The 21,828-nt window shown below is 44.1% G+C and overlaps 1 protein-coding gene and 1 non-coding gene across 2 annotated transcripts in view; one reads left to right on the top strand and one right to left on the bottom strand.

The window, feature by feature from the left end:
* Rhobtb3 (Rho related BTB domain containing 3) overlaps nt 1-21,828 on the bottom strand; it is a 67,972-nt gene that overhangs the window by 30,881 nt on the left and 15,263 nt on the right. The window contains exons 4-8 of the mRNA XM_057789925.1: nt 17,740-17,894; nt 16,781-16,892; nt 14,012-14,377; nt 6,173-6,285; nt 2,816-2,936 (exon numbers count right to left, since the gene is read on the bottom strand). Coding sequence (XP_057645908.1) covers nt 2,816-2,936; nt 6,173-6,285; nt 14,012-14,377; nt 16,781-16,892; nt 17,740-17,894 — 867 coding nt within the window. The remainder of the gene's footprint in view (nt 1-2,815; nt 2,937-6,172; nt 6,286-14,011; nt 14,378-16,780; nt 16,893-17,739; nt 17,895-21,828) is intronic.
* Nucleotides 8,878-9,012, top strand: LOC130887702 (small nucleolar RNA SNORA71). Its single transcript, XR_009058396.1, has one exon. It is a non-coding gene; the product is annotated as a small nucleolar RNA SNORA71 (small nucleolar RNA).

Genomic DNA, 21,828 nt, shown 5'->3' with positions numbered 1-21,828 from the left:
AAACCAAAAGGATTATGAGATGGGTCAGTGGGGAGAGGGTTTGCCATCAACCCTAACAACTTGCGCTCATTCCCTGGAGCCCATAGAGCAGAAGGAAAAAGGCAATTCCCACACGTCGTCTTCTGACCTCCACATGACTGCCAGGGCATGCACATCACACACCCCAAAGTAGTTAATTAATTAATTAATAAGAAATAAATGTAACTTTCAAAAAGGGGAGTAGCCTGAAGTTGTGTACAGATGCGCACATCATCAGATGTGACACAGCCGGAGCCCTCGCACACTTGGATGAGCGGACAGGGGCTGGCGGAGAGGGCCGGGAAGTGACACAGCAGAAGAAAAGTAAGGGATTAAATGGGGGAAAGAGTCTCTATTTTCCTTCAAAGCCCTGCACAGCAGGTTACACTGACATAAAGCGTGGTGCCAATACCTCCTATGCTAACAGTAAGCAGCAATAATGTCTGCTATGCTGTTCCGGTGCAGCGAAAGAGCAAGGCAGGGATGGAGCTGGAGAGATAGATGGCTCACTGGCCAGAGCTCTGGTTCCCAGCACCCACACGTTACAAATGGCTGTCATTCTAGTCCCATGGGGTCTGATGCTCTTCTAGCTTCTATAGGCCTAGAGTTCAGCGAAAATTCAACTAAAGAGACCTAGGCTATTTAAGGGGAAAAAGGGGGAACAGCCAAAATGACGAGAATCTGACCATACCCTAAGAAATGAATTTCATGATTTCATGGCCAGGTGTGGTGGTGCCGCCTTTAATTCCAGCATGTGGGAGGAATAAGCAGGCAGATCTCTGTAAGTTCAAGGCCAGTTTGATCTATAGGGTGAGAGTTCCAGGAGAGCCAGAGTTACATAGTGAGACCCTGTCATAAATACATATACACTACATACGTACATACAACAAAAGAATGCCAGGCTAACTGTATTGTGTGTGACATCAAATACTGTGCAGGTGGCAAAAAGTGGACTCACCCTGGCCCCTAGACTGTAGGCGAGCAGTGTCCCGGAGACCCACAATGTGCAACCTTCTTACCACACGGGTCTTGAAAGGCATTTCAGAACATACCTCAGCCCAGGTGCAGGAACAATGCTTGTATGTCCACCACACACATCAGATAATCCCACAACACGTTCAACCCCTAACAAAAAGCCTACCCTACGTTGTCGTGTGACCCCAGGACTTTTGAAAGTTCATCTTTCAGAGTCTGCTCAGCATAAAATTCATCAACTATACATCACAGACATGGCTAAAGGTCAGACCTCAGCCACCAATTAGAAGTCATGTGAGCAAGAACATCAGTTACCCTCCTTCAGAACACAGAAACTGTTACTCTAGCTTTCAGAAAAGGACTTCAGACTATTAATTTGGTAAAGGTAGGAATACTTTTTTTTTTTTTTTTTTTTGATTTTTTGAGACAGGGTTTCTCCGTAGCTTTTGGTTCCTGTCCTGGAACTAGCTCTTTTAGACCAGGCTGGATTCAAACTCACAGAGATCCGCCTGCCTCTGCCTCCCGAGTGCTGGGATTAAAGGCGTGCGCCACCACCGCCCGGCTAGGAATACTTTTTAATTTATAGGTTAAATTTTTTCTTAGCAGTGGACGTAGTGCTTTCCTTCGGAATGTGAAGCCTCTTAGCTAGCTATCCTGGTGTTTCTCTGGTGTCTAGGACACCCAGGCACTCCCCACAAACGCCTTCATCAACAGCACTCCCCTAGGAGCAAATTCTGTGATTCCCACTGGCTCCTCCTCTAAGCCTTTTCCCGCCTACAGGGAGACACCTTGGACTCTCCATGTTGGCGATCAATGTGAGCGTACCACTACCAGGGTCTGGTCAGTCAGCTGCAGGTCTTCTAACCTGATGAGAGCATTGCAGATTAGCCTATGGCTGTTTGGAGGCTCCCTCCCTCACCAAGAAGTTTTAAATGTATCTCAAGGCCACTCTAACTCTCCCACTTTCAGAGTCCCAGACTCACAAGCATTTGGTGCTGCCAATAGAACTTTGGGGAAAAATTCAGTTCACTAGTTTTATTGACATACAACCAAAATTAAAAGTAAGGAGACTCTTTCTGGGGAAAGATTAAAAAATAAAGGCTATGCTAGCTGCCACGTATTTCTAACCCCAAACTAGAATTCTATCTCCCTCTTTACAATGGCCCTTCTAAAAATTCTACTTAATTTATTTGCAAACAACTCCTCTTATCCTTGCATAATTGAAGGTATCTGACAACTCATCTTTAAGATTAAGCATTTAATCTATTAAAGTGACAGAATTATACATGCAAGTAATCTGCCCTGGGCTTCCAGGACAGCTCATCTTTATTAAACATGGGCAGCATTACTTTCCCATAGAGAGAAGTGTAATTCAGGTGCTCTGGTGATAAGAATTCTCCACAGTATTTCGAGACACACTCAGAAATAACTGTGGGTGCCTGATGTAGGTCAGACAATTTTTTTAAAAAAAAAACTGAATAAACAAAGCAAGAGATAATGTGCTTTTATGATAGATGGCTTCAGATGAATCAGAAAGCAGGATCATAAAGAAATATACAAATTAAAATGAAAAATGACACACTAAAGATCATTCCATGCCCCGCAGATCCTGAGAAGTAGATAAAGTATATGGAGGGAAAAACTAAATATAAAATGACTTTCCTAAAACTAAGATGGTATTACTTCATGTTCACATTACTTCATGTCCTGCAACAGAAAGCACTAATTCCTCCATCCCAAGTATAGAAAGCTGAACAAGAACGCGAGGGAAGCAAGTAAAAATCAAAACCATAAACTGCACTCTGTATGAGCTGAACCACACCTTGTATTTCGAAGACAACATCAGCAAGCATTGGTTTATTGAGGAAAAACTTGAGTGATGTATTATAGAACCACAGAGGCTTTCTGGCTTGGTAGGTCTTGCAATTCCTCAGGCAATTGATCTATGAGGAGAAAACAGACATGTAGGAAGCTGTTTAGTATGATTTGATAGCACACATGGAGAACTACAGGTAAGAAATCTCGGCTGCCTGCCTCATGATGGCACCTCTAGCCACATCTGTGAAGGGTGCTTCCCTCAAGCACTATGTCTGCTGCCTGCTCCATGATGGCACCTCCAACCACATCTGTGAAGGGTGCTTCCCTCAAGCATTATGTCTGCTGCCTGCTTCGTGATGGCACCTCCAGTCACATCTGTGAAGGGTGCTTCCCTCAAGCACTATGTCTGCTGGCTGGCAGGTGAGCAGTAGCAGGCTACTGAGCACACAGCACAGCAACTGGCTAAGTGGTGGCCAGGGATCCTGACTCCTTGAGAGCCACTAATACAACACGAATAAATCGCTATTTCTTTATCACACAAGTCCTCTTATGGCCTAGTAGGTCATTGTTTTCTCCTAAAGAATGAACATTTAAAAAAAATCTCAGAGTGGTGAATTTAGATTTGAATACAATTTTCTAATAATAACTATCTTTTGTTTGTTCTTATTGTTCTTGCTGTTATGTGTGCATGTGTGTTTGTGTGTGTGTGCCTGTGTATAGCAGAGACAACTGGAACCTACAGACAGCCCCTGGGACTCCGCCCACCTCAGCTTTAGCAGGGGGTTCATTTGCCAAGGTCTCTCCAGACAACCCCTGGTGGTCACTATCCGAAAGGCCCACGGCCCCTCTTTCCTCACCTCCATCCTTTTCTTTTGTATTTTCTCTAATTTTCCTTTACAATGAAATGAAACAAATCTTAACAGCATTTTCAAGTAGAGTTGCCCAAATTAGGCTACAATCTTAAATTGTATAGCCACAATCCCTCAGTTGGAATGATTTAGTTATGGCTCTATTTGAAATTATTTTTACTTTTTTTAAGACAGTTTCTTTGTGTAATTCTGACTGTCTTGGAACTAGAACTAGCTTTGCAGACCAGGCTGGCCTCAGTCTTAGAGATCCACCTGCCTCTGCCTCCCAGAGTACTGGGATTAAAGGCATGCACCACCACCGCCTGGCTGTTTACTTACTCTTGGTGACTCCATCAGTTCCCTGGCTGTATTTCCGACCGGCTAGGGAAATGAGGAGCCTTTATCCTTCAGAAGTCACAAAGCCAACTCCAGCAAGAAGAATAAGTGATACCTAATTGTCTACCTCGGGCTAGTCTACTTTGGAGGGAAGTTTCCAAAATTTGTGGAGGAAAATTATACAATCCCCTTGACAAGGAAAAAGAAAACGCAGTTCAGCATGAAATCCAGAAGCAAGACAGAAGGGCAGAAAGCAACAAAGGACCTGCTCCTCCAGTTGAAGATCTCAGCACTGCGTCACAACACCCACTGGAGGAGCTGGTGTTTAGGATGCAAGTGACTGACACGCATACAGAGTGGCCGCCCAAACCGAGCCTGGAATTAGAGAGCTAGCAGGGCCTTGAGGTATATCTTGTTTTATGCGCAGTCTGAGAAAAAAGGCTAAACTGCTCAAAACTGCAGTAATAATTTGTGGCATACTCACAATTGAAATTGACACTCCCATCTGCCAACAGTGTTACATTCCTATGACACACTTGAACAAAGTATGTAGCGTGGGGGCAGACTCCCACCTGTGCGGGGAAATCAGTTCAGTGTCACGGAATCCCATAGTCCAGGCTTCTCATCATTGGTCCAAGTTGATACTACTCTCGGTACCACAAAGGGCCAAGTGCTAAATCAGACCCAAGGAAAAGATGGGTTCGAACACCAGCAAGACTCTGAATATTCCATGTAGATAAGGGTTCTAAAGCTGCGCATCATGGATCTTACAGAGATATTCACTATGTATGAAGTATGTGTGTGAGAGAGATGGAGAGACATCCCCCAGTTCATCAACTCATCAGATGGTCTGAGTAAAGAGAATCCAGGCATTTGTGCAACCTTTTTTACAGGACTGTTCAGCTGAGTTAGGTTGAAAGAGAGCTATTCTGATTCCTGTAAGGCTGCTCAGCCTGGGGTTAGCTGCTGCACTGAGGTACTACACCCCTTAATTCTGTGTTTCTCTGTTAATTTCTTTTCTCAACTAAGGAAAATCAAGAACCTTCCTGAAAAGCTAGTACAAGGCAGGTGTGGTTGTACAGATGTAATCCCAGCACAGGGAAGCTAAGGTAGAAAGCTACCAGTCTGGGCTAGTCTGGGTTACACAGAGAGCTTGAAGCCAGTCAGGGCTACAAAGAGTTTGAAGACGGCCTGACTATATAATGAGTCACCGCAACAACAACAACAACCCAGAAAGGGGGGCGGGGTAGAGAAATGGCTCAGTGAGCAAAGTCACCTTCTGTCTGTGTAACCCTGGAGCCCACACAGCAGAAGGAAGAACCCACTCCTACAGACCGTCCTCTCAGTTCCACGTGTGCTCCTGGCACACACAACCGTGTACACAACTTTCAAACATGAGAAGAAATGAAAAACTGATACAGTTCATATTTTTCAACTATTGACTTTAAATGTTATTAATGTTCAGTCATCTGTTAAAAATAAAGGAATATTTGCCTTATATTTTGCTAAGCACTGCACTCAGCTGAACCTTATTTTATCTACTGTAGCCAGTTTGCTTATCACAGACTCTGAAATAAGAATAAACTGGCTAGATTGTGCAACACAGTTGTCTTAAAGTTTTACAAATCTACTTTTAAAACGTTTACAGACTCTGTATAATCTAAATCACTGCAGTTTTATTGTCTTACAACTTCAGTATTTTCATAACCTTGAACCCACTTTGTAATTTTGAACATGTACTCAAGAGACTCCTCAACCGCCCATTTGGTTAAATGTATGGCTCAGAACTCTTTAAAAGTTTACGGGAACAGCTCTGCTCCCCAAGGCTCCTGGAAAACCACCGGTGTGAGGACGGGTCCCTCCTGGAGGCAGCTGCAGCTGCAGGAGGCCAGCAGCTCTCGTTCCCAACACAGGCTGTGTGTTCCCAGGGCCCCAGTGGGCTGCTGTGAAAGCAGAATTCACAAGTGAACATTTCAAAGGCATGAGTCACGCCTAATTTAATCCTTACATAAAGTAAAATCTTAGTAAGAAATACATATGTTTCTGTTTAAAATGTTTAAACAGAAACATATACACAGAAAAAAGCATTTCTATTTATGAATTATTTAACTTTGCTAATGACTCAACGTTATACTATCAAAATGTATCTGTTATAATTCGGAGTCAAAGTAATTTACCTTTCCTGGTGTTTTTAAAAGGCATTTCACTTTCTCGATTACATCGGAAACATCCCCTGAGTCGTTCAGCTTCCTCCTGATGTCTGCTTCCAGCTCTTCCCACTGAAAAGCACCTGGAAGGAACCACATGTCAGGAAGTCCTATGTGAGTAGGAGGTGCGAAAACCTTCTAGACTACAAATGCTTCCTTCTTTCGTATTTAATTTCTCTGGAGCAAACATATCTTTTTACGATTGAAGTATGTGTTTAACAAGTTAGTTTGACTTCCTCTAATCCAATGTTTCTCAGCCTGTGGGTCATGACCCCTTTGGGGTCCAACAACCCTTTCACAGGAGTCCAAGACAATCAGAAAACACAGATATTTACATAATGATTTATAACAGGAGAAAAGTTACAGTTACGAAATAACGAAAATAATTTTATGGTTGGGGGGTCACCACAACATGAGGAACTGTACTGAAGGCCACGCATTAGGAAGGCTGAGAACCACTGCTCAGAACAGGCTTCCTCCTTGGCAGCCACCATTTCTGCAGCAGGTGTTCAGCTGGCAGCACTGGCCAGGATGAGTTTCTGTGAAAAGTGATCTGCTTTCAGGAAGACGGCCAGTATGGCTGTTACCACACTGAATGCCTTCACCACTAATGGAGAGTGAAGGCCTCCACTGGTCTGGAAAGCTGCCCTGCAGACACACACATGCACTCTGTGGCTCAGGTGAGGCGTCTACCCTGGAACTCTCCAAAACTAACCTGAGAAAGGCAGTGAGGGGGTTTTCTGACACACTCATCCCCAGAGCCCACAGCCGCAGCAGACCTTTTCTGACACACTCATCCCCAGAGCCCACAGCCGCAGCAGACCTTTTCCGAGCATTGCCTCCATCCTGGGGACCTGCAAAGCTGCTCTTCTGCCCCTCACTTGTACCCACCGCCTTTTCTCCAATTCTAAGATAATCTTTACCCAAAATGCTCCTCTCCTTGGCCTAAGCACTTTCCTGCCCAGCCTCCCTGCTTCCAAACACCTTTCCTTGGGATCATCCTATCAAGCTAAAATTTCAAAATTATTATTTCTGCTCATGATGTTCCAAGGAGTCTTAGTTACTGTTCTACTGCTGTGAAGACCAAGGCAACACTTACAAAAGAAAGCATTTAACTAGGGGTTTACCTATAGTTTCAGAGGTTTAGTTCATTATCATTGTGGTGAGCAACATGGGAGTATGCATGGTGTTGGACAAAGAGCTGAGAATTACTTCCTGACCTGCAGTCAGGCAGGCAAAGAAAGAGAAGTCTGGGCCTGGTGTGGCTTTGGAAACTCCAAATCCCACGCCCACTGACACACTTCCTCCAACAAGGCCACACCTCCTAATCCTTCTAATCCTTTCAAACATTTCCACTCCCTGGTGATTATGCACTCAAATATATGAGCCTATGGAGGCCATTCTAATTCACCCCATCACATAAGGGATCACCTTCACCCTTGCAGGAGGTCAAACTCCTAAAAATAAAATTAAAACAATATACCATGGACAGGCAAGTAAGGTCCACATTCCAGCTTGATCTGCCATTAACACTTGGGTGACTTCAAGGAAGTCATCCTGCCTGTCTGGGGGGGTGATCAGTGCAGGGCCCGGGTCTGCCCTTGTTCCTGGGGTGCATTTTGCAGGGACAGTTTATGCTCAGCTAACTAAGTAAGCATCCTGTTTGTTTCTGTGCTCTCCCTACCCCGCCTGGTGGTTAGCTGTAGGACATTGACTCCATTGTTAATATGGTAATTTCCCACCTGCCTGGGCAGGGGTCCTTGTGCAGCAGTTAGGTACTTAAGGACTTCCCCATCTGCTCCTAATCTTGCCCTGGTGCATCCCTGCCTATCTCCATCACTCTGCAGATGCATGATTGAGACTGAGGACTGAGCAAGGCATATAACTCACATTTTAATACAATGAGATTAGTCAACTTCTACCAGTGAGAACCAATCCTGACTAGAAGAGCGTGACCCATAGGCTCTCGAACCCTGAAGCTCAGGGTCCCTGGCACTTGTTTCTTATTTTTTTTTAAAAAAAAGATTGGTTTATTTTTATGTGTATGAATATTTGACTACATGTTTGTAAATGAATTACATGTGTGCCGTGCTTGAAGAAACCAAATGAGGGTGTTAGATCCCCAGAACTGTAGTTAGTCCGTTGCTAGCCATCACGTGGGTCCTGGGAATCGAACCTAGGTCTTCTGCAAGGGCCCTTCACCACCAAGCCGTCTCTCCAGTCCAGGCGCGTCAGCGTTCCTGAGCCCTCTCGCCTCTTCTCTCTCTCACTCCTGTTTTGGGGCATTTGCCATTTTCATCCTGTTGACCCTCACAGCAAGGCCAAGTCTGAGCTGACGACATGGAATCACAGATCGTGGAATTGGAAATTGTAAACACAACAGCCTTGCTCCCACAGGTGCTGGTCTGACTCCAGCTCACCACTGCCCTCCTCTCCTACCTGTGACAATTCTTCTGTCCTGACTTCCCTGCTGGGTCACCTTCCTTTCTGTGCTCCAGAAGAATGAGTCGCTAAAACCTGCCCCTTTCTCTCCCTTTTTATATCAGGGATTTTTAACTGGTCACACATATTCTTTCCACAGTCTTACAAATTCTTTGGATCATCTTTCAAAAAAAAAAAAAAAAAAACCTCCCATGCACACATAAGACAATAGATCTATATAAAAACGTCAGGACCCCTGTATTAAAAGGTGATTGTGTGGTGTGTATCCCTAGTCATTGATACTACAGGGAGAGGATGCCGAAAGGTTTTTCCCTGCACTTGGAAGGTTCATTCTTTCCTGTCCTTGCTAAATCTTGGTCTTCTGAACCCAGTTTTCTTCTCACAGCCTCTTAGTGTCCTGGCTGCTGACACCAGGCTCTGAGTGTCCTCTGCCAGTGCTGGGCAGAGTCCTCTGACTTGCAGACAGAGGTGTTTATGTTGCTAGAGACCGCACAGCAAGACACTACACAGAGCAAAGCTGGGGCTGCAGCCGGCCCAGAGCATCACGAGAGAGCTGTTCACTCTGGTTAGTAACTAGCTCAGGCATGGGTGATCCTGACGACACCAACGCCTCAGAGGGCTATGCACTAAGCCCATGCCCACCCGTTAATGGCCTGGAATGACTACAGTGAGAAGAGGTTTTTCCACTGAATCTGTAGCTAACTTTTCTGCCACCTCCCTAAACCCTGAGCAATAATTCTCATATATAAAAGAAGGAACAAAAATGCCAGGACTATCAAATGCCTTAGAAACCAATGGAGCCCAGACTGAGCCTCCATCCTAGCTGGGCATCATACTGTCCTGAATAAAAAGAGTTTGTTAGACTTTCTGGAGCTAGGGTTCCAGACACTGGCGTCTTTTAAACCCCCCAGGGCTCCTACTGTACTCTGAGTGCTGCTGCTGAGCACGTTCTTACTTTAAAAATCCCAGCCAGCCTACAAACCACAATCCCAGAGAATTTAGACAACAATGAGGACACTAAGAGAGACTTACATAGATATAATCTACATGGGAAGTAGAAAGTATAAAAAGACAAGATCTCCTAAGTAAATTGGGAGCATGGGGTCCTTGAGGGAGAACTGAAGTGGGGGGAGGGGAGAAGCAGGGAGGGGAGCAGAGAAAAATGTAGAGCTCAATAAATATCAATAAAAATACTAAAAAATAAAAATAAATAAAAATTAAAATCCCAGACATTATCAACACCCAGATAGTGGCACACTGCCTATAGCAGGCATAGCTTTCTTTGTCTACCCTCATCTATACTGAAGGAGAACACAGTTACAATATCGGTACTAACCTTTAATATTGTGAAGTAAACCTTACATCTAGCTAATAATAGTGATGTTAACCAATGAACATCTACACACTACCTCCATTCACAGGACTACCTGAAAGCAAGCAAGCACCGAGTAATCTGAATAACAGGCAAACCTGAGGGGCCGCTCTGCTGGGTCGAAAACAGACTCGGCGAGAGCCAGAAACCAAGACAAATTCCTAAGGGCACCAAGCGAGCAGGCTGCTTCCATAGCTAGAAATACTAATCACCTTATCTTTGACACCCTAACTGCCAATAAAACAGCCATCCTGAGCATCCTGAGGCTAGGCCTTCTTTTCCGCAGTGACGATGTTTAAGATGAGATCCGCCCCTGAACAATGTTTCCGGGATCCAGGGATTCAGCATTGCCAACAACAGGAACGATGCCATGAGGCTGGACATGTAGCAGTTCCTCATCTTGCACTGTTCCCTGGGGTTTCCCAAGGATAATTTCTCAATCCCTCAGCAGTTTACGTAGTCTGTTGAAGAGCACAGCGCCTTCAGGTACCCTACGCTGTTTTGTTGCACAGGAAAGAGCATGCGCAGAAGAATTGCGAGTACTGGAGAGAACCCCAGGCAAAGTGAGCCTGAAGGCTCGCCCACCTGCTCACCTGCATGTGGAATTCTGGGTCACCTCAGGTCTACCACAAAGCTGCATTCTCGAGTGTCTTACAAATATTTTAATTTCTAACCATCCGAGATCATGTGATTCAGGAATTTTCAAGTCAAACCATCAAGTATTGTAAGAATGCTACAAGCGTATGCTGCTTCAGGGTAACTCCCCGAACACAGAAACTGCGGCTCTCACTCTGCTGTAGCCCTGGTCCGCAGGCATTACTTACCAAACGTTAACACTTCTTATGCAACGGAAGGTTAACACACACCTGGACTGTATCTAAAAAGTTATTCAAAACGTTTTAAGAGGAAAACAGACTGAAGTCTCATATGTGAGTATAAAATGCTAACCGGACTTTGAAATAGTGACTTCTAACACCAAGCCAAAACATCTACATAGCCCAATTCCCGGAGGCGAAAAGCAAGTCTGGCATTATTTAGAAAGAACCTTTGTGGTCTGGTTGACTATTTTTTAAAGGGCAGAAGACAGGTTTATTGTAGCTTTTGAGCCCCTGTTTATGCAAGCTGTGCCATGGAGTTCTGCCCTTGCTTAGCAGCCCCATTGCCATAGACAAACCACGGCTGTCCTCCAATGTCCCTGACAAATGCTGTGACCTGTGGACTGTGAAGAAACCACTATGCAGTGGGTCTGGAAACCTGTGCTCCATGCAGAGGCTTGAAAATGTCCCAAATCTTCCAGGCCTTATTGAAGATTCTATGATAAATGTAGCTTTAAGATTTTTTGTTTATATATATTTCTTTGTAGCTTTGGTGCCTATCCTGGAACTAGCTCTTGTAGACCAGGCTGGCCTCGAACTCACAGAGATCCACCTGCCTCTGCCTACCAAGTGCTGGGATAAAAAGCGTGTGCCACCACCACCCGGCCAAAAAATAATATTTTTTAAAGCACTAATCTATTAACAAATGAGAACCTAACAGAGAAAACAAACAAGAGTGATACTCAGATATTTTGTCTGGGCAAAGGCATCTTTGTTTTTCTTGTAGCAAAAATACATTTTAAAGAATTGTGTAATGGTGGCTTTAGCATCTTCTAAAACGGAACTTAAGCTTCCTTTTGCTCAATTCAGATTTATCATTTATACATAATTAAAGAATGATTGATAAGAACTTGCAGATCCAGCTAGTCTTCCGTCTCCACCTGCAACGGGCTCCTTCTACCTCAGGCCAAGGACAAACCACCCTATCTCCTGCCTGCCTGAGACACAGGAGACCAGAGCAGCAGTGCAGAAGTGGAGAAGCTCTGAGATGGCCGCGGAGCTCACTTTCCCGACATTGCATAGCCTCTTCTGTGCCCAGGCTCCCTAAACTTCTACTCCTCTGCTGAGATCCACTGTCCTTCTTTGGGCAGATATATGACAGGACACCAGGAACCGAGCTCCAGATAGCTCTGAATCAGACAGCTCGAGATTGCACTTCAGCTCAGCTTTCCTTTGTGCACTAAAGTGACAATGGGCTTCCGGGCCCAGTCTCTCAACTGAAATCTAAGCCCCGTTTCACGAGCTGTGGCCCAAGCTATCGGTTGGAAACAAAGCTCACGTTGCACTCCACCCCAGTCACACCATCAGAATCTGGACACTCCGGTGACCTCTGACCTGTCTAGATGAGGAAAGGTCACAATGCCGGCTTCCCTGATTTTGCTTGTCAGACTGATGGAGCTTCCTCACTGAATTCCTGTCTTTCCCACTTTACTTTAAGCTCCCTCCACCCGAAACACACATGAGGCTTCAAAAGGTCAGCCTGAGCACACAGAGAATAGCATCACAGCTTCCAGAAACCGCAGCAACGATTCCCCCACGCCCTGCTGGCCCCATCTTCTCCTCTGTGATCCATGTCCTAGGAAAGGACCCCTGGTCCCCAGAAGACAGCACATAAGGACTGCATGTTTACCAGAGCAAATATAAGGCGAATAAAACCTCTTTGCAGTAGGATCTGAGGGAATTCCCCCATTCAGAAAGCTGTCCTAGGTAGCTGGCAGAGGAAGGGGTGGGGGAACACAGAGACCCTTTTCTTTGCCTTTTGTCCACTGGCCTGCATCCTCCCTCCCCCTTCTCTATTGAGCTGACTTCACAATGTACAAAGCATCCTAGGAGAAAGAATGGCAGGCAGGTTCAGTCTCTGGGTACTGGACCTGTTTTACAGCTACCATATTAAAGAAGGCATAAATAACTTAGAGTGCTCACGTGCCTCCCAGGATTAAATGGGTGTTATGGGAAGGCTGCTGAATAATTCATAGAATTTCAACAGTAAACTCATTGGAAAATCAAACACCTTCATCACTGTTGCTTAGACATCTCATAGCAACCATTTTTCTTAACATGCAACCATCTTAACTGTTTTAGACTTAGTATTAAATTCTGAGCTGTGAGATCCAAGTTTAAACACTAAAATTTGTAGACCTAGAAGAAATCATAAACTTGACGGCTCCAGCTACTTGAACCTGCTCTCCAAGGCCGCTGGAACACCCTGTCAATCTCCCACACTGAAGGCAGTAGGCCCTATGGGGCCGCACTTGTGAATTTCCCAAAAACACGATTCCCTAAGCATGACCACATTATTCTCACTTTTCCAGCAAAACTCAACTACAGTGATTCTTTTAAAAAAACATAGTTAAATTTTAATCATCTTGTTTCTTTGGGTTGAATAATTTCCCACTGCATACATATCCCATTTTCAGTTTGCTCATTAATCCATTGCTGACATGTGGGTCACACGCCCCATTTTATCCGCGGTGTACAATGCTTCTGTGAGCACAGCTGTACAGCCCTTCTTTGACACCTGCTTTCCGTCACTTAGGTTTATACCCAGAAGCGAAGTGCTACGTTATGTGGGAATTCTGTTTTTAACTTTCTAACAACTGCTGTACTCTTTCCAATGCATTAAAAATGACTAAGTGACAACCTGCATGACCCCGAAGATAATATGGTAAATGAAATAAACCAGGCCCTAGATCTCAGCTACACTGGCTGCACTCATCGGAGGCACACAGAGTAGTCAAAACCACAGCGGTGAAAAGTGCAGCGGCTGCCCGGGGCTTGCTGCGATTTAATGGGGACATACTTTCAATTTTCAAAGTAAAGAAATGCAGAGATAATGGAAACAATTGTATTCTATAAATGCATCTGGTATCATTGGATTGTACACTTAAAAATGGCTAAAATAGCGAATTGTATGCTATGTGATTTTGCCATTAAGGCAAATAAATTTTTCAAAAAGAAAAAACTTGAACTAATTTCTACATATAAAGTAAATACTACATTTCATGTATAAGTATCACCTCAGATGTCAGGGCTAAGATAAATATAAAATTAGCCAAGACTCTCATAGACTTACAGGAAGCTTGAGAGAGCAGAAGGGCCCGGAAGAGTAGGCCAAGGTACCTGAATAAATGAAGCGCAGAATATCGGACAAACACGAGCAGAAGAGCGCGTCCTTCACGATGACTCGCAGCGGCGGGTTGCTGCAAGATTCCTGGCTAGCACCTGGAAGCACAGCATCTCTGTTGATGGCGAAGAGGTCCTGGGTCATTCGGACGATGCTGGAATCCTGAATGTCGGTAGGACTCTTCACATTGAACAGCAGCATGAAAACATGGCTCACAGCGCAGAGGACAATCTTGTGGGCCTGCGCGATGCCCGTCACTTCCGGGTGGTAAAACACCACATCCACACACTGGCAGCAGGACAGCAAGTTGTTCAAGTCGGAGTGGTAGTGCGATGCTTCGGCTTTCAAGACTGGCATCTTTTCTGTTTCCGAGGGAAAATGAAGATAATAACCTATTTTTGTGTCTACAGGCCCAGAGATGGAATCCGGCAAAGAACCAATACTTGCCCGATTGCTTACATCTACAAATCACGGATTGTGCATAGTTTAACCTAAGAGCACATGAACTAGTCCATCAGGGATTACCGAAGCACACTTTACAGAAGGCACATGAATATGATATTTCATTTTGTACTGAAGATGAAAACCTAAGGACTTGAGCAATAAAATGACATTTCTCATTATTTGTGTGGCTCAAAACAAACACTCTCCCAAGCACAGGCCTTTAGTATGGGGGCTGGGAGTCAGCATTCTCCTGATTAAAAAAATTCAACTAAGTTCTGAAGATCTTACTCTCAAATCTTCAGCATCTGATGGGGAGTGGAGGTCAAGGGGGACCACTTAACGCCGGCAAATTCCCATGCCTTCATAAATTGCAATGACTCTTACTACTCTATTGTCTGACATCATCCTAACAATTTTACTTTGATCCCAGTCTTTTTATTTCTTCTAGTGAAATAATCTACCTCACCAATCAGCAAGTAGTTCTTCACTCAACATACCTCAGCCATGGTGGTGACTACAATCCATGGGCTCCTACACAGAACATGCCCTTAGATTTCCCATGACTAGTTTGATCCTGCTGAAGAGAGAGCTTTCCATCAGCCCAGAATATATATCCTCAGCTCATGTCCTCCCCAGAAAACCTGAACTTGTTGACAAACCCGAGCAGAGGGATGTAAGGGAAACACTGCCAATGCATGGCACCCCAAGCAAGTGAGTCGACTCCTTCAGCAGTAGGAATCCTTTATGTGAACGAGGCTTGGGAGCTGGGTATGGTACCCTAATAAGCAGCTTTGAGGACCAGGTTCCCTGCAGTGCACCCCAGGTCACTCTATCTCCCAGGATCCCAAATGCTAACTGAGTCCCAGAGCCCAGTGCTAATCCTTAGAAGCATTCCACCCCAAAGACACCTGCAGGCAGTCATGCTGTGTCCTGTTTTATTTAGAGCTCGGCCCACGGTCATCTAAACACATGAAACAGACTTGTAAACACACAGGCTGTCTCTGCTGCCCACACACTGCTGGGGACCCGATATATTGTATTACCCAGACCCCCAAAGAAGCCAATTGGGGAGTTTCTATCAGTGTCAAACAGTGTTGGGCGTCTGGTTCTCTCCTTTGGATCAGTGAGGACACTTAACTGTCTCCACTATTTGTTCTTTTCGCCTTGAAGGTATTTAGGCCCCAGAATTTACCACATAACAGACCTTATCTGAACATTATCTGAAACTAGAAGCGATTCCTCAGTTCTAACTTGTGTTCCCTTGGTTGACATCTACATTGATTCAACAGCTAGTTCTCTGGTGCCTTCTTTAAGGTGTTTTTTTTCTTTTTGACAAATGGAAATTTCTCACATTTATGGAATCCACACTGATTATTTATACAATGTACATCTCATCATCATTTCTTTGTATTTGAGGCTTTCAAACCCATCTTTTCCATTTCTTCATAAAATACAATAAATTATCATAATAAACTAGTTGGCTGGGCAGTGGTGGCACACCTTTAACCCCAGCACTTAAGTGGCAGAGGCAGGCGGATCTCAGTAAGTTGGGCGCCAGCATGGTCTACAAAGTGAGTTCCAGGACAACCAGGACTGCTACACAGGGAAACCCTGTCTCAAAAACCAAACCACAACAAAAGTGATAGAAAACCATAGTCATGATTCTATGATATCAAGTATCTATTATTTTTAGAAATAATATCGAAGACAAACTGACCCAACAGATCACTATTCCATGATTATATCATAAACCATGTAAAATGTTTTGATGAGTGTGATTTTGTTTTTATATTTACACTCTGTAGCACAAATGACAGTGCACACATACATTCTTTCGTTCATCCTGCAGTAACTAACTGTGTCATCCTGCTTTATCGCTAGACACAAAGACGCAGACACAGGTACACGCGCACACCAGGGTTGCAGGCATTAGACGACTGTGAGAACACTGACTTATTAATCATGATAGGTGAGAAAATTAACAATAAACCTACAACTTCATCTTGCTTTCAGTTCATATTAAGATTTCACCAAGTGTCCCAAGATTGCCTTTTAGATGACTTTTTGTGCAGCACCCAGTTAAGACTGGCATGGCCTTTTGTAGCTACCTGTCAGTCCTTTATCTCGACGGTGCCTCTCTGCCACATGCTAAGAATCTATAGAATCAAACTTGACGTCAGCATTTTCTCAGAAGTGTGGTTTGACCACCACCTGCTCTAGTGTCAGTTAAGAAAACCCTTGAAATGTCAAACGGCCCTGAGCATGCTCGGATTGAAATGGTTTCTCTAAGATCTGGGCGGAATGTCCTAAGGTCTGCACACCTGGCTGTTCAAGTTGAGGCGGTCTAATTCCGTGAAAGGAGTTGGTCATTTTCCTTTTCCTCATTTTTTCGCTTGTCTTCTGATTTAAGGCTTGAATCATAAAATACTCCAACTGAAACATGAATCAAAGCAGAATTAAGTCCAACACAATTATATCTGACATGACGATTTGTATTCCAGATCACATCTGCAAATGGTTTCGATGTCAGTGCCAATACTAACAAACATGTGCAAACAATTTTTAATATTAAAAATATATATTTAGAAAGATTGACTCATTTTGTCTGGGGCTCACGGGCTAGCTAACTTTGCCACTGGTCAGCTGCAGCCCACGGAGACCTTGGCTCACAAAGAGAAGTGGATGGCATCTGAAGAGAACACTCAAAAATGACCTCTGAATGACCACTGTCTTCTACACACGGCACGTGTGTCCCCACAATGCTGCACATGGTGGAGCACGCTTCACTGGCCAGCACGGAGACCTCTGGGTGACACTAACTAGCCAGTCTAGCTTACTTGGCATGTGCTAGGTCAGTGAGTGTCCCTGTACCTAAAAAGGGGAGCAGTGTCCTCTGGCCTTCACATGTTAAGTATGAACATATGTACCCATGCCCACATGCAGACATAGGGGTGCATGTATGTGCATGGACACACATACAGAGACACAGACATACTAACAAGATTACTACAAACTTGTGTAGGTTTGTATTAGAACATGCGATTTTAACATACACAAGGACCCATTTCGAAAGATTCTAAAAATCTTAACCGATGATTAAAAATGTTTCATTTGGATAGAGAATTTTATAATTTTACACTGATTAAGCCTATGCCTCTTAACTCTTATTGTGTTTCTCAAGGTTAAAGCAAATGATGCTTATGAAATGAAAGCACTCATTGATGCCCTGGAACATAGCTCAGCAGCAGCCTGCACAGGAGCTCACAGGCTCTCCACTTACCACTCCTCCGAAATACTTTCCGATGTAGAAGTCATCAAGGCTGTGCAGCTCCAGGTAGGTAGCTCCCAGTTCTTTGGCAAGTTGGATCCCTTCTGTGGTACTAACACAGCTCCCTCGGTCTGAGGTACACAGTGGGCATGTACAAGGTAATTCTTCTGAGGACAGGAATGCAAAAACAGAGAGCTTTTAAATTAAACGGAAAAAAGGGCAGTGCGACCATTAATGGATAGAATCACTATATACTAGACTCTCAATAAATAGTGTAAGTGTGGGAAAAAGTCCTTAGATGAACCAGCACTGGCCGTGAGAACAAAGTGTTTCAGAAGTTGGTGAGTGGTTGTCACAAAGGGAAGCACAACAGTGATACCAACCAGCAAGCGACAACTGAGCCAATGTAGTTACACAACCACAACATCACATCATTAGCCCGTTAGATCAAACATAACCATCATGACAACAGAGGACTGGGCCTTCTTCCGTCATAAATTTCCTGTTAAGTAGGTTACCAAGTTTGATTAAATTTTATACTTTTATTTTAATAGAATTCCCAATTAACATGAATTTTAAAGTTGTAGACCACCAGACTTCTACCATCTCATAAATTTCATATCAAATGCATTTGTATGTGTGTGTGTGTGTGTGTGTGTGTGTGTGTGTGTGTGTAACAGTCCTGGTTGTCCTGGAACTTGCTCTGTAAACCAGGCCAGCCTCAACTCACAGAGGTCCATCTGCCTCTGCCTCCCAAGTGCTAGGATGAAAGGGGTGAGCCACCACCGCCAGTATCAAATGCATTCTTAATGCTATCATTTAATTCTAAAACATTCTATCTGAAGATTTACTTTTAGTCTATGTCTGGTTGTTTTGCCTGCATGTAAATCTGAGTTCCATGTAAGTGTCAGTTACTAGCAGAAGCCAGAAGACACACTGGATCACCTGGAACTAGAATTATGGAAGGTTAGGATCCACGACGTGGGTACTGGGAAAGGAGTCCAGGTCCTCTGGAAGGGTAGCCAGTGCTCTTACCTGCTGAGCCGTCTCCCCAGCCCCTAAAACATTCTACCTTAGTAATCAAATCAAATCAAATTAAAATTTAAAGACTTAAAAAGTATGTAATAAAAAAGCAAACTTCTTAGGATTCATGTGTTTACAACAGAAAAAGTGTGACTTATGGCATCTTTACACTCTTCCTAAGGCCCAAAATATATATTCAGCTCCATAGTCATTAGCCAGCTTTGCTCTGTCTCGGGGATAAGCATCAGATACACCATATTCAATGTGATCAAGAAAGGCATGTTGTTATCAGTTGGTGTCTCTGGGAAGTACAGCCTAAGATGGAAAATGGTGCAGGCGGCATTGCTTGGTGACGGTCCTGGTTAGGTATAGTGATGAAACACCATGACCATAAACAACTTGCAGAGGAAAGTGTTTAATTCATTCACCCTTCTGTAAAACAGTTCATGAAAAGAAATCAAGACAGGAACTCAAACAAGGCAGGAACCTGGAGGCAGGAGCTGATGCAGAGGCCATGAGGAGGGCCTGCTAACTGGCTTGCTCCTCCTAGCGTGCTCGGTCTGCTTTTTTTTTAAAGATTTATTTATTTATTACGTACACAGTGTTCTGCCTACATGTATGCATGCCGGAAGAGGGCACAAGATCTCATTATAGATGGTTGCGCGCCATCATATAGTTGCTGAGAATTGAACTCAGAACCTCTGGAAGAGCAGCCAGTGCTCTTAACCTCTGAGTTATCTTTCCAGCCCTCAGCTGGTATGGGAAGTTATTCTGTATATGTGCTGCTTTTATTGGTTAATGGAGGAAACTGCTTTGTCCTATGGCGGGCAAAATAGAGTAAGATGGGAATTCCAAGCAGATAGAGGAAGAAAGAAGGTGGAATCAGGCAGATGCCATGGAGATGCCATGCAGTCACTGAAGGAGACAGACCCCCAGAACCTTACCAGTAAACCATAAGCCTCATGGTAGAATATAAAATAATAGAAATGGGTTCATTTAAGATGTAAGAGTTAGTTAATAAGAAGGCTAAGGTAAAATGCCAAGCAGTGCTTTAATTAATAGAGTTTCTGTGAGATTATTTTGGGTTCAGGTAGCCAGGAAATGAACAAGCAGTTTCTGCCTACACTCAGTCTGCTTTCTTATAGAACCCAGGGCCATCTTCCCAGGGATGGCACCAACCACAAAGGGCTGGGCCTTCACCCGTCAATCATTAGTTAAGTAAACACCCTACAGGCTTGCCTACAGCCCCATCATTTTCTTAGTCCCTCCTCTTGGATGACTGTATCTTCTGTCAAGCTGACAAAAGTAGCCAGCGCAGAGGCTCTAGGAACAGCTCTTCTCAGGAGTGAGGAAAACAGGTCTGAGTACTGGAAAGACTTCCATGATAGTGCAGTTGTACCATAGATCTCATTAGATCCTTCAAGTTCTCTGGAGGTTAGCATTTCAGAGTTTTTCCCACTTGAAGGAAGGTAGCTGAGCCTCAGTGTCCTACCCCTACAGTGTAATTAGACGGGGACTGCATTCTTGGAGAGGGATTGCCTTGGGCAAGGCAGCTCCTCCCAGTGGAGATACCTGAAGGACACTGTGTGTGGCCTCAGCCAACAAGACCACAACTGAGGCAGTGAGTGGAAGAGACAGGAAAGAGCATCTGAGCCATTCCCCTGGGCAGCACACAAGTGTTTCCCAGGTACTGTGCACAGAGGAAGTGTGTGTGTGCATGTATGGGTTGTTGACCACCACGTATGAGTGAGGCCAGAAGATCATTTTCTGTAGTCACTTCTCTCCTTCCACCATGTGGGTTCCAGGGATGGAACTCAGCTTCTCAGTCTTGGCAGCAAGCACCTTTACCAACTAAGTTATACCATTTTAAAATTTAGAAACCAAAGAACCTTTAGTCCCAGCACTCAGGAGGCTGAATCATGGGGATCTCTGTGAGTTTGAGGCCAACCTAGTCTACATAGTGAGTTCCAGGACAGTTTCACATGGACACCCTTGTAGGTCCATATTTCTGTATGGTGTGGCAGCCAAGCATAAAAGCCACAGGCTCGGTCTGAGCTGATCATGTAGCTCTGCAGACAAGCTGTCTCTGTGTAACAATAGCAAGGATGCACTGCTCCTTTCTTTTGTTAGAAATGTAGATCTCCTGAGGAGAGGTGTTGGCTGAAACTGGTCAGGATATTTGGTGCTTAGTTCTTGGTAATTTGGAGAAAGTCTTATAGAGATGCTAATTCATGGCCTACTTGACAACAGCTAGCAGATGCAGATGTGACTAAAGGCCATTCACCAGGGTTACCTAGGATACAGCCTAATGTCCCCCCCCCCCCACTCAATTTATGGGATGATATATAAACTGTTTGGAGAATAAACAGGAGAGATCTTGCCCTTCCATGATGACCATATAAGTTGTGTCTGATTATTCCTCGCGACTCCGTACCAGTCCAGTTAGGGAAGATAACTATCTGTGTTGGACCCACACGGCCATCAACATACCCTGTCTCAAGAAAATAAATAAGGAAGGAAGGAAGGAAATAAATACAATGAAATTCAGAAACCATGTACTTTTATCTGAATTTTACACAGAAGGAAACTGCAGCTCAAATCTGTTAAGTATCTTAGCCTTGGAGAGCAGAGAAGGAAAACACAGAAAAATGTCACTGGCTTCGCCTGATACATAAACATAGATGTGGCATATCCAAAAAAGTTTGAATAGAGATTACCAGTTTCCAAAATACAGCAATTAGAAACATGGTTAAGCCAGGCTTCTTTAACTGCCAAACATTCTGTCTGAGTGTACTTTTTCTAAGACTGTTTCAGTTTGTAGCAGGCTGTCTATGTAGCATTTGGGCTGTCTTGAGAAAGAACAATGCAAGTTTCTCATTCTTTACAAGACCTTTGTGAACAGTGCCTTGATTTTTCTGAAGACAGAGGCCTTCTTACATCTACAACGTCTCCTCTGTGGCTTAAAGGGATGGGTAGGTAGGTAATGTTATGAAGTCGTCAGAGTCTCAAGAGGAAAAAGAACCTGATGTTCAAGAATGGTTAACAATCCAACTTTGAGGGAAAGAAATTTTTATTTGA

Source organism: Chionomys nivalis, chromosome 15, assembly GCF_950005125.1.
Source record: "Chionomys nivalis chromosome 15, mChiNiv1.1, whole genome shotgun sequence".
Classification (NCBI taxonomy): Eukaryota; Metazoa; Chordata; class Mammalia; order Rodentia; family Cricetidae; genus Chionomys; species Chionomys nivalis.
The sequence above is the reverse complement of the archived record's forward strand: the minus strand, read 5'-3'. Positions and strand labels throughout refer to the sequence as shown.